At 43.5% G+C, this 12,293-nt stretch overlaps 1 protein-coding gene across 2 annotated transcripts in view; it reads left to right on the forward strand.

Moving 5' to 3' along the window:
- Positions 1 to 6,949: 6,949 nt before the first annotated feature.
- Positions 6,950 to 12,293, forward strand: part of GADL1 (glutamate decarboxylase like 1) — a 190,594-nt gene continuing 185,250 nt past the window's right edge. The window contains exon 1 of one of the 2 annotated variants that reach the window (XM_040246326.1): positions 6,950 to 7,038. In XM_040246326.1, coding sequence (XP_040102260.1) covers positions 6,987 to 7,038 — 52 coding nt within the window. In that variant the 5' untranslated portion in view covers positions 6,950 to 6,986. The remainder of the gene's footprint in view (positions 7,039 to 12,293) is intronic. The other variant, XM_040246327.1, reaches the window with a different exon arrangement.

Consider the following 12,293-nt stretch of genomic DNA (forward strand, 5'->3'; position numbering starts at 1 on the left):
ACTGTCATTCCACCTCGTTTCCTAACATGTTATACTTGTATTCATTTTTCAAAAGGTAGCTCTTCACACCAATAATGGCTAACATTTATGAGGTACTTGCACGTGTGCCTGCTAAGTCTCTTCAGTCGGGTCCAGCTCTTTGCGACCCTGTGGACTGTAGCTCATCAGGCTCGTCTCTCTATGGGATCCTCCAGGCAAGAGTACTGGAGTGGGTAGCCATGCCCTCCTCCAGGAGATCTTTCCAGCCCAGGGACTGAACCCTAGTCTCATGTGCCCGGTATTGGCAGGTGGGTTCTTTACCACTAGTAGCACCTGGGAAACCCATGAAGTGCTTACATAGTAAGCACTAAAATCTCCAAGTATAGCAGGCACTGTGCTAAATATTTTAGTTACTCTTTATAGTGACTGTCGATGAAAAATAAGCTAATTTTTGTGATTTTTCCAATGGTTGTGAAGCAAGTGGTAGATGTGAAGTTCAAACCAGGTTGATTCTAGCGCCCATCTAGAGTCACTTCTTATTTCTCATCTCGAGGGAAGCTTTCCCCACAGCTGCCCTATCCCAGGTAACGATATCCTCTTTTTCAAACATTCACTGCCCCTCCCAGAAGGAAGATTATTTTCTGGTACTGTTGGTTTCAGGCTTGGCCATGTGACTTTCTTTGCCTGATAAACCTTCAGCAGAGACAATGGCTGCTGTTCCTCTAACAGAGGCAGAGATATGATTTGCCTGTTAATGGTCCACAAGAGGCTGCTCCAGCATCCCAGGTCCTAGCCGGGTGATGAGGAAAGCTGCTGTAGATGCGTGATGGCCAAGCAGGAATGAGAAACAAATCTTAGTCGTCATCAACCACAGGGATCTGAGGACTTACTTGTTACCAAACAAAACCAGGTCATTCTGACACAGTTGCTGCCTGCTCACCACTACTTCTGTGAATGCTTCTGTACCTACTTTTAAAACGAATTCTTTAGATAATTTTGCTTCTTTAGGTCTGTGCTGAGTCTCCGTTGCTGTGCGGGCTTTGCTCTAGTTGCAGGGTGTGGACTTTTCCATTGTGGTACCTGCTGTTTGGCTGCGGAGCACAGGTTCTAAGGCACTTGGGCTTCAGTCCTTGAGGCCCACGGGCTCAGTAGTTGCAGCTCCCAAGCTCTAGAGCACGGGCTCAAGAGTGGTGCCACAAGGGCTTAGATACTTCAAAGTATGTGGGATTGTCCCGGATCAGGGATGGTGTCTCCTGCTTTGACAAGAGGACTCTTTACCACTGAGCCACCAGGGAACCCCTATACATACTTTTATTGCTGCCTCTAACATGACACATTTTGATTTAACTATTCACACATCTATTTCCCTGGCCAGACAGTGTTGTTTGAGGGACCATGTCTTATTTGTGAGCTGCACTTAACTCAGTGCCTGTTACATCATCAAAACACAAGAAGAGTTATTTAAATGAATGACTGCAGAGTGGACCAATACTGATTGGTTCTTCATCACCAGTTAGCTGCAGGAACCACGTTCAATGTTCAATACCTTTTAGTATCCCAATGTCTGTCTCCAAATCCCTTGATCCTAGCTCTAGCGAGGCAGATGTTTTTTTATGATGATAAAAACGAAGTATGTCACACACTGCAAAAACAAAGAGCTCTTGAAATCCATGAGTTTGAATCTCTGCTCTGCTTAATAAGTATGTTGCCTTAGTCAAAGGTTGAAAATTTATAAAATGGAAGATTTTATAAAATGGAAAATTTAAATGTTAAAGAGAAAGAAAACTGTATCCTTCTGGGTTCTTCTAGCTGATCTAAGAATTAAACTGACATGAGACACGTGAACAAAAGAATGTCAACTTTAATTTCATATATATGAGAACCCCACGCACGTGAGCGTTTCAGACACAGAAAGGTGAAATTAGGCACAGGTAGCATTCTGATCTAAGGAATGGAGTAGGGGCCCGAGGCTTCCAGGGACAGGAGGGCAGTTCACAGCATGGCCAGAGGAGGAGCAGATACTCGGTAGTTAGGTGTTGGTCCTGCCGTACAGATGAAGCCAGTTAGACAACATTTATCTTCAGTAGAAAGATAAATGGGAAATCTTCTTCCCAAGAAAAATGGGATTTTTCTTCTCTGGGAAAAATCCCCAATTTAAGTTCTCCAAGGTAGTTAAGGGAGGGGCAGTAGATTCTTTTGAACTCTCAGGGTCTTGATTGCTTTCAGCTCAAAATAAGTGCCTTGCGAACATGGCACATTTGGGGAAGGTGCTCTGAACTTTGCAATTGTTTCCTAGGATCACAGGCCGAGTGCTTAATACAGCTTGACTCACTAGGATATGGTCATGACATTTTGGGGGGGGCTGTCTTGCAGCTATCCTTCCTTCCTCTGTGTGTGGGATCCCTTTTTTGAATATGGTAATTGTGAGGGCACCTCAGCACCTGGGGAAGATAGCCATCCTGTACCCTCCATTGGATCCAGACTGACCAATCTGGTGCACTTATCTGATTGATTTGATCAAGTGACATTAGATAAGAAGTTGCATTCTCTCCAGGTACTTGAGGCAGAGTCTCATGGGGGCAGTGGGTCTTCCAGGGAGGACACAGGCATCCTTGGTTAGACCTGTCCCTGCAAAAAGATGCCTGCTGTACCGCCTGCTCATTGAATTCTCAGAACTGACTTGGTTCTTGCTTGACTTTCAAGCCTGATTTTCTAACCTCTAGTCGAGTCTGATGTCTCTGATATCCTCCGGTAAAGTGCCTGTGAAAAGAAAATTCTTCAGGTAGGCAGATGTCATTTAGCTTGTTTGAAAACAGTAAACAATAGATGGCAGTCTCATTTTTTCTTCCCTGTCTCTCCACTTTTGTTTCTATGAATTGCTATAGTCCTTCTTCCTCATGGGTCTTCCCTGGTGGCTTAGAGGATAAAGAATCTGCCTGCAATGTGGGAGACCCAGGTTCCATCCCTGGATTGGGAAGATGCCCTGAAGGAGGAAATGGTAACCCACTCCAGTATTCCTGCTTGGAGAATCCCCATGGACAGAGGAGCCTGGTGGGCTACAGTCTGTGGGGTCACAGAGTTAGATATGACTGAAGGACTAAGCACAGCGTAAGAGTTCTTTGATTTATCTAAGTCATGTTCTTTAGGTTTCTAGCACTGAATTGTGCTGATTGAAATCTAAATGATGTTTCCTGGCAGTTTTGAAGTCTGCTTGAAATTTATGAAATGAACTGAATGCTCTTTCATGAAAAATACCTGCCTGACCCAAGCTCCTCACTGTCCTGTCCAAGATGCACATGCGTTCAGATCAGTCCTGTTACTGTCTGTTTGTCTGGAAGTACTCTTGGCTCTCTAACACATTCCCTGCCTCTCTTTCTGTATCTCTCAGTGTGTCTCTGTCTCTTTCTCTTTGAGTTTACTTGTGACAGGCACTGTGTCAAATGTTCTTCCAACTACGGCACCGGTTTCTGGCTGCCTACCCAGTGTCCACTCTCTCCCTCACCCTGGATAGCAGAATCCCTAAAATGCTGGGTTAACAGACACACACACACACAGAGACAGACATACCCCAGCTTCTCTTGCAGAAAGAATATATATTGAATTTTACATGGACATTGTTGGATAAGGCTTCCAAGAAGGTTATTTTAAGGAACCTGACTCAGCTGTCAGGTTTTATTTTGCCCTTTCCCCCTTCCCTCTCCTTGCTTGGACATGAGTCAGACTGGAGTTCTGGAAGCCATTTTGTGTCCATGACAAAGTCCTGAGGCTGAAACTTGTATTAAGGACACTGGAGCAGAAAATGAGAAGGCTTCAGGCCCTAGATGAAAACATGGAGCTACAATACCAAATATAGGACATCAAGCTCAACTACCTTCGTGTTAAGGGAGAAAAACAATATGATTTTTTTTTTTCTATCTAATTTGGGCCTCTACTGCTAGCAACCGCAAGTAGTTCTTTACTAATACATAGATTATCATGCAAAAATCCTGTAGAATTTATACTATTAATCTTGTTTTACAAAATAGAGCCTTAGGCTAGTTGTAAAGCTTACCCAAATTACTCATTCACTGGACAGTATTGGATTGACTATATTGCATCGTTATTGACCCTGGGTCTGATGGGTCAGCATTTGAATATAGTGTCTGTTTGACAACAAAGGCTGAATTCTTGATTATTACATTTTACTGCCCCTGCGCTGAGCATGCCACCAGAATGTAGACCAATACAACCCATGGGAAGTACTACTTAAGTTAGGCGTGACTGCTGGAAGTTTCCTCACTGGAAAAGGTGCTGTGGGTCTTCTTTCTTCTCTCTCACAGCCTCTCCAGCAAAAGGGACGTTTTTCAACTCTGAGTAAATTATCCCAACGGCCACCCATCTCTGTGTCTAGAGCTACTTTCTCTTTCTTTTCCTGAATGTAAACTCCTAATTCCTTGGAGAATTCCTAGGGGGAAACATGTTGTCGAGATGACAACTTTTCCAGGAAAAGTGTGTCACAGAGCAAATGCTCAACAAATGCTGAATGGATTTATGGATGAATGAATGCTATTTTCATGGCAGTCATTCTTAAGACCAGTTTTGGGGCCCTGCCTTGTTATGAAATGTGGATGCTCCTCTGTAAGGAGCCATGAGGCTGGGACAGTCCAGTTTCTTGCAATACCAACTAGCCTGTCTGTGTACCCTCCAAGGACCCATTTTCCTGAAAGGTTTTGGTGAAAAGCTCTTACCACTGGCTCTGGAAAATACCTTTGCTAATCAGTGCAACTGAGTGTAGACATTGGGCACAGGCTTTGTAATTATAGAAAGCTGCCTTCCAATCATTGTTCTGAAATGCTTTCCCTCTGTGTTTCTGGGCAAATTATTAAAGCTGAGCCTCTGTTTGTCCATATGGTACAAGGGAATAATAGTAATTCCCATTCATGTAAGGATTACAGAAGGAAATGTATGAACAGCATTTAGCAGGGTGTCTAGCTCATAGTACATGTTTAAAGATAATAGCTACTATCATCGGAGAAAATGGTTACTACTGGTTGGAAACATTTCTTGATCCTTCAAGTAGAATTAGCCTTCTTCTCAGTTCTGGCTCCTCAGTGCCCACTTCTTTCATAGAACATGAAATAGATGAGAAAAAAGTAACTGCTCCTAAGCCTGTCTCTCTCAACTACTATACAGCATTCTAAGGGCAGGATTTTTCTTGAAATCCCTAGTTACTGGCACAGAGAAAGTTCCAAGTAACTGAAGAATGAAAGCAAGAAGAAATATAACACAATGCCTTTGCTATAGGAATAAATATGGGAGCTTATTGTTGCTCCCAAAGGCATATAGTTTATGCCTCTGCTATAGGAAATAATATAGGAATAAAAATGGGAGATAACCCATTAAGAGGTTAGCTTAGAGAGCAGTTTTTGACTTCTAATCTAAGAAATTTGAAATGGCATATTCCCTGGTTGGGGCAAGAGGGGAAGAGGGAACAGTTCTATACATTGGCATTTCTACAATCCACTGAAGCCCAGTTGGTCCTGGTTTGCCTCACACAGAGAGAGAGATGTAATTTAGCAGAGGCTGACACTGGTCACTGGTCCAAGCTGGGCTAGAGAGGGCCCACTTATTACAAAGCTAAAAAAAGTAAATGAAAATCTTGCCAGAGTGTATATTCCTTTTCATATTTTTTAATAGAGTCACCAAAGGTTAACTCCTGAAGTTCTTATTTATGCTTCCATGGCTAGCTCTCAGTACTTTGTCAGCGGAGCTACATACGAAAGAGTAGATGGCGGGAGGGGGTCTCAGAAACTTCATAAAATTTGTCTGCAGGGTCTTAACTTTAATATGTTTAATAACTCTAGTCTTGGGTATATTAGGAATCATCAGTTCTTTTGAGAGAAAAGGGCTGCACTGTCTTCACTGATAGAAGCTTTAATTATGCAGCCAGAGGAAATAATTCACCTAAGAAACCACTCTAGGCTTTATGCAGAAGTAAACCAGATTTTTTTTTGTTTGTTTTTTTTTAAGGCCCTTGAAGGATCTGGATTATGAATGCAGGTCTGTAATGTACTTGTCATCAATGTTCTTTGAATTAGCGTTAATGGATTGCTCCTATCATCTCAATGGCCTCACTTAAAAGCTCCTAAGGGAATTTAAACATAACACTTGTTGGAGGGATGGAAAAAAAGCAGCCCTCGCTGATGAGATTTAAATTTACAATAGGAACAGGGCTGGAGCCCAACTTTCAGGGGCTTGCTGGAAGAATGAGTGTTGTGAACATTTTAGTCTAAACACCAAACAAATAGTGGGCCTTTCGAATCCACTGCCCTTTTTTGCTCTTTTTACCCCTGGACAACAAGGTGCAGACTGCCTTCCCTTCTTCAAACTTGAAATGTTGCAGAGGCAAACGGGTGAAATCCGATCGGGGTAAGGTATTTGCTTATGGAACTCTTAAATGTCAAGGCAGGCCTGAATGAATGAGGAGCGGCTGCCCTAAAATAGGTTCCCTGCGCTGATGGCCTGGAGTGGTCATCAGATTTAGCTTAGAGCTTCTCTCGCCAGATCGGACCCTGCGTGCTGGTGACTCCAAAAAGATGGAAGCTGGGAAGGGCACACTCCAAGGCTCACTCACTCATGCCCAGTCTCTACCTCGGGGCGGGGGTCGGGGTTCGGGAGCGGGGCAAAAGTTTGCTGCGGGGTTATGCCCTGCCAGTTCCTGTGCGGGCAAATGCCTCACGCCCCCACACGCCGTCCCCCAGCCCTTCCCAGCTCGGGTAGAGAGACCCTGGCCCCGGGTCAAGCAGGGGGCAGGTCGCCAGCAGCTCAGCAAGTATTAATAGAGGCGCTGGAGCCTCGGGCGGCCGAGCTCAGGCAACGAGAGCGCGTCCCCGTCCGTCCCGAGCGGTGGCTCGCGCCCAGCAGCGGCTGCGCGCACCTGCAGCCCCACGGGGGGCGCTGCCTCGGCAACTGCAGCCGCCGCGGCCTGGACGGCGAGCCGCGCCCCGGCAGCCCTGCGCGGAGCAGCGATGAGCCGCCTCCCGGACCGCAAGCGCGCCCCGGACGGTAACGACTCGCGAGGTCTGACCTCCCGCTGTCGGTGGATCAGGGGTCCCGGAGGAGGGGTATTTGTTTCCCCGCAAGGCGGCTGGTGTGGGTCTTAAGTCCACGTCTTCCTGGAGTTTTGCCTCCTTTCCTGCTCTTTTGGGAGTTCTTTTTAGAATGAGACAAGTTCACTTTGCTAAAGCTCACAGAGCCGCGCTTGAAGAGCGGTGGGCACTGGGCGGGTTTTTGAGATCAAGCGCAGAACAGGTTTCACCGCTGAGCTGCCGCGGGTATCTCTAGATGCAGAGGGAGCCCCTTCCCTTTAAGAAATGATTGTGCTTCTACTTGGGAAGTGCCGGGCATCACCCCTGCACCGCCCGCCTCCACCTGTCTCCTCCACAAACAGGCATTAAAACAGGCTACCTCATCTTACAGTGAGTGAGCCCTCATGTTCTTGGGGGTGGGGACCCGGAATGTTAGTTGTTCAAAGAAGGCGTCATGCATCGTGCAGCAGAGTTCCCCAAACCGACTTTAGAACTCGGGTATCACTTAGTCCGTCTCGTAAATGATGGTTATATGATTCTGCGAGGGAAGAGCCTCAGGTTGCTATGAACGGGTGATGAAATACTCTGAACTTTTTTCCCATAAAAATTCACCTATTCACCTTTTCGCTTGTTTGCTAAATATTTCAAACTTGACCCCTTAACTGCCTCGGTTTACCCCTGGTTCAGAAGCCCTGCCCTGAAAGGTCGTCATTACTGCTATTTGCTAGTTAGTTATTGACCTTTTAGGAAGAGCGTTCCTCCAGGAATAACTCATCTTTGCATCAATAACCCTTTTGGACTGTACTGAACACGACTTAATGAAGTTGCTTTTTAAGCCCAAACTCTCTGGGGGCTTGGTGAGGCAGATGCGCAGGGCAGGATTCCCTGCAGACCAGTCATGTAAAGGGCGGGGATTTTCACACAGTAATGGGTAAAACAAGAATCACTGTGCTGCAAGAAACATTTCATTCCTCCCTTTCACAGTCCTAGGCAAAGTTACCAGCATCGCTACCCTGGATCCTCTTTTGAAAATATTTTTTAAAAGTTGCATTGTTACTGTTATTCTTACAAAACAGAAACAGACTCACAGACTTCAAGAATGAACTTATGCTTGCCCTGGGGAAGAATGGGAGGAAGGGACAGTGAGGGAGTTTGGGACCGACATTGCACACATATTTAAAATGGATAACCTACAAGGACCTATTGTATAGCACAGGGAACTTTGCTCCATGTTATGTGGCAATCTGGATGGGAGGGGAGAACGGGGGAGAAGAGATACCTGTATATGTATGGCGGGGTCCTTTTTCACCTGAAACTTTCACAACATTGTTTGCTAATCCACTACACTCCAATACAAAATGAAAAGTTTTAAGTTGCATGGTTGCCGTTTTCAATAACAATAACATAAAAACTGTCACTTTGCTGGAATATTTTTGGTAAAATGATTACTTTCATGTTTCTGAGATCAACACACAGTGCAATCTAAGGAAGATAATTATTTTAAAAACTGATACTTTAGGCTGATTTTTTAAAAATAAAATTCCTAATCATATAGCAGTTTTCTTTATGTGAGGGATGGACACACAGGATAGTTGTATCTGACTGTCTTAGCCCTGCATGCTTTTTGTTTGTTTTGTTTGAAATCTTAATTCCTGTTTTAAAGCCACAAACTCCTTAGACCTCTGATAGAAACTTTTAAAGTATCTAGTCTTCCTAAATTAAGCATAAGTCCTTATAACCAGGCATGTCTGTACTTTGTGAGGACTTCATTGATTGCTATATATGAGTAATGAAGTGCAGAGTTTAACCTTAAATCTGAATTTTGGAGGATACCAAAAGGCTTTAGGCTGCTGTCAGTCCAGTTATCCTTGAGCAGGTGACAAGGCGATAACATGGCCAATAACACCTAATTGTGCCAAATGTTTGCTATGATATCTTATAAGAGGACAGGATATGTATCTGTCAGACTTTGTAAATTTCGAAGTATGTTTGACAAGACTGTGAAAGTGATGTGATGAGTATGTTAAATGACACACCTTGTTAAAACAGACTGTCTGGTTGAATATCTGTTACAGAGTATACATTATGGAAGAATGTCATAGGGAATTTTATTACAAAGAAATAATTCTTATTCTACTCCACATGTTTTGATCCAGTTTATAGTCTGCCCATAGTACATTCTAGAGAAATTTATGCTAATTACAACAGATTTGAAGTTTAATTCCAGTAGAAATAAAGAATTCTTTGGACTCAACTCATATTTTCCCTTCCAGTTTGAAGTTATAAGACAAGCCTCCTACATAATTTTGGCCTGCAAAGTCATAGTTTCTTTCTTATGCAGCTTTTGATTCTTATTTTGATTCTTCACTTTTAAACTGGAAGAAACTTTCAAGTTCTAATAATAAGGGGCAGAAACTTTTCCATTGAAAATCTGACGTTTATGGAATGTTATAAGTCTGGTATATTGGAATAAAATTGAAACCATGATATTCAGGAACAAAATTCTGTGTAATTTTTTGGCCTCTTGTATATTTCTTTGTTTTCTTTCTCTCTATAAACTTTTTACTTTTTATTTATTCCTTTTGCTCATAATTTAAATGAAACCCACTGCAGGTAAAATTTATGACCCAGTCTCTTAACCCGCCTTTAAGGTATGAAGTGCTCATATTTATTGAACACTTACCTGCTAGGCTGAACTACAAGCACTAGCTTCTCTAAGCCTCACTAGCAAGGAGAACTATTATTGTCTGCTTTTATTATAATTGTAATTTTTTAAAATAAAACTGAGGCTCTGGGAGGGTGACTGGCAGCTGTGAATGTTCAATCTATTCCCCTAACACCTAACCTAGGGTGTTAGGTCCTCTCCTGCTGGAAAACAATGTTGCATGTCCACAGGGGAACGCTGGCAAGACCCCTGGAAGGTGGCGCTAAGCTCACTGAAGTGACAGGAGCATTCTTCCCTTTCCCTTTGGGTGGGAAAGATGGGAGGGAAGAGCCTGGGTATTCAGAGAGCTGGCAGTAGCAGCTTCCTCTCTCTCTCTGGCCACGGTAGGGATCTGTGCTTTGCCCTGGGGGCAGAAGCCCTCTGGTTGCTGGGAATGAAGGACAGCTGTCCCTTTCTGAGGCAGAGGCAACACCCCACGGGACCCTCTCCAGCCCTTCTCTGGAGCAGGTGTGGCGGGGGTCCCGCTCTCTCAGGCTGCCCAAGATGGGTCCACATTACAGGGTGGTGCCCTGAGCTCCGCTCAGTATTCTGTAACAACCTAAATGGGAAAAGAATTTGAAAAGAATGGATACACATATATGTATACCTGAACCACTTTGCTAAACCCTTGAAACTAACACAACATTGTTAATCAACTATACCCCAATATAAAATAAAATTTAAAAAAGACAGCGCCCTGGGAGCAGGCGACCTGCAGTAGAGCAGAGCTGTTCTCTGTGGGGAACTGTGGGGCCAGAGGGAAGAGAAGGGTGCATAGCGAATGCTCAGATGTGTAGTATCTCTCAATACATGATGAAAACTCTGCACCTAAGTTTCTTCATCTGTCAAATAGGGGTAAAGATATCCACTAGTGGAAATTATTGTGAACATTTGCACTGATATACAGAGTGTCTGGCAGGTAGCAGGCTCTCCATGAACTTATTATATTCAGAAAATTGGATATAAAATGAGGTAATTAGAATCTGTTAGCAAAGTGCAACTTTCCAGAAAGATAGTTAGTGGGAAACCCATTCAGCTGTACAACACTAACAGGCACCGTGTACCTACTGATGGGGGTAGTCTGCCAGATGTGTGCTCAGCCACACACGGGGTGTGTGTGTGTGTGTGTGTGTGTGTGCGCGCGCGCATGTGCTTTGCCTGCTGTGTCTTTGCAATTGGAGCTGTCATTTTGTGCAAAGAGTGAGGAGAAGTTAATTTATATATTAAAACAGAAAAATGAGTTAGGAGTCCCAGTGAATCCTGGGAGAGTACTTTTCAGAAAGCTGGTTGCTCCTGGAGTTACCCTCACAATTCATTTTGAAAACATTGATTCTTGCTCAGTGATTTTTCTATTGTATTGAATAATTTTGTAATTTCTGTTTTGTCTACATTGAAACACTTTTCAGAGTTTTTTGTGATTGGTTACATCTCTGTTTCTTACCTAAAGTCCGTGAGAGCATGGACCACATCTTTCTATATACTGAATCCCCAGCACCTAGCTTGGAGGCTTCCTGGTGGCCCAGATGGTAAAGAATCTGCCTGCAATGCAGGAGACCTGGGTTCAATCCCTGGGTCTGGAAGATCCCCTGGAGAAGGAAATGGCAACCCACTCCAGTATTCTTGGCTGAAGAATCCCATGGACAGAGAAGCCTGGCAGGGTACAGTCCATGGGGTCACAAAGAGTCAGACATGACTAAGTGACTAACACTTTCACTTTTCACTGTACCCAGCTAAGTGCCTGACACACTGTAGGTACCTATATTCAACGTCTATCTGTTGAGTAAAGAAATGTGTAAGTGAATAAGAAAGTGATGGGTGGTAACAGTGTGTGAATCCTGAAATACATCAGTCCTTATTTTTGCATTTAAGCTTGAATTCATACTCACTTTTTCCTCCTCCAGGTTGTTTATAATTGTGAAAATTTGTAAGTATTTACATGCCAAACAGTAGGGTGTTAAAAACATATAGATATTCCTTTGCTGGATGGCATAAATAAATTATGATAGGCTTTAAAATGCTATGTGATGGCATTCTGTTTTTGGAAAATCATTACTTGTTGCAAAAGGATCTAGATGGAAAGGCAACAGAGGATTAATAGAATAAAAAATATTCCTTAATTTTTTTTGCTTGTTTATGTTTCCAATTCTTATGTAATGAACTTGCTTTCTTTTATAAGGAAGAAACACGAAACCAGGACTATGTACCATAAAACAATTGGGAAGTTCGGTTTGACATAAATGTACTACCATGTATACAGTAGACAGCTAGTGGGAAGCTGCTGTGTAGCACAGGGGCCTCAGCTCAGTGCTCTGTGATGACCCAGGGGATGGGATGGGGGGAGGGAGGCTCAAGAGGGAGAGGATATATGTATACGTATAGCTGATTCACTTTGTTGTACAGCAGAAACTAATACAATTGTAAAGTAGTTACACTCCAAGAAAATAATCCCATAGACCGCTTACACCGCGTCACCTAATTCCCTGACATTGGACACTTAAGTTGTTTTCTCAACTGACTTTCCAAATGTGTCTGCCCAACTCTTT

Source organism: Oryx dammah, unplaced genomic scaffold (genome assembly GCF_014754425.2).
Source record: "Oryx dammah isolate SB20612 unplaced genomic scaffold, SCBI_Odam_1.1 HiC_scaffold_9, whole genome shotgun sequence".
Lineage (NCBI taxonomy): Eukaryota > Metazoa > Chordata > Mammalia > Artiodactyla > Bovidae > Oryx > Oryx dammah.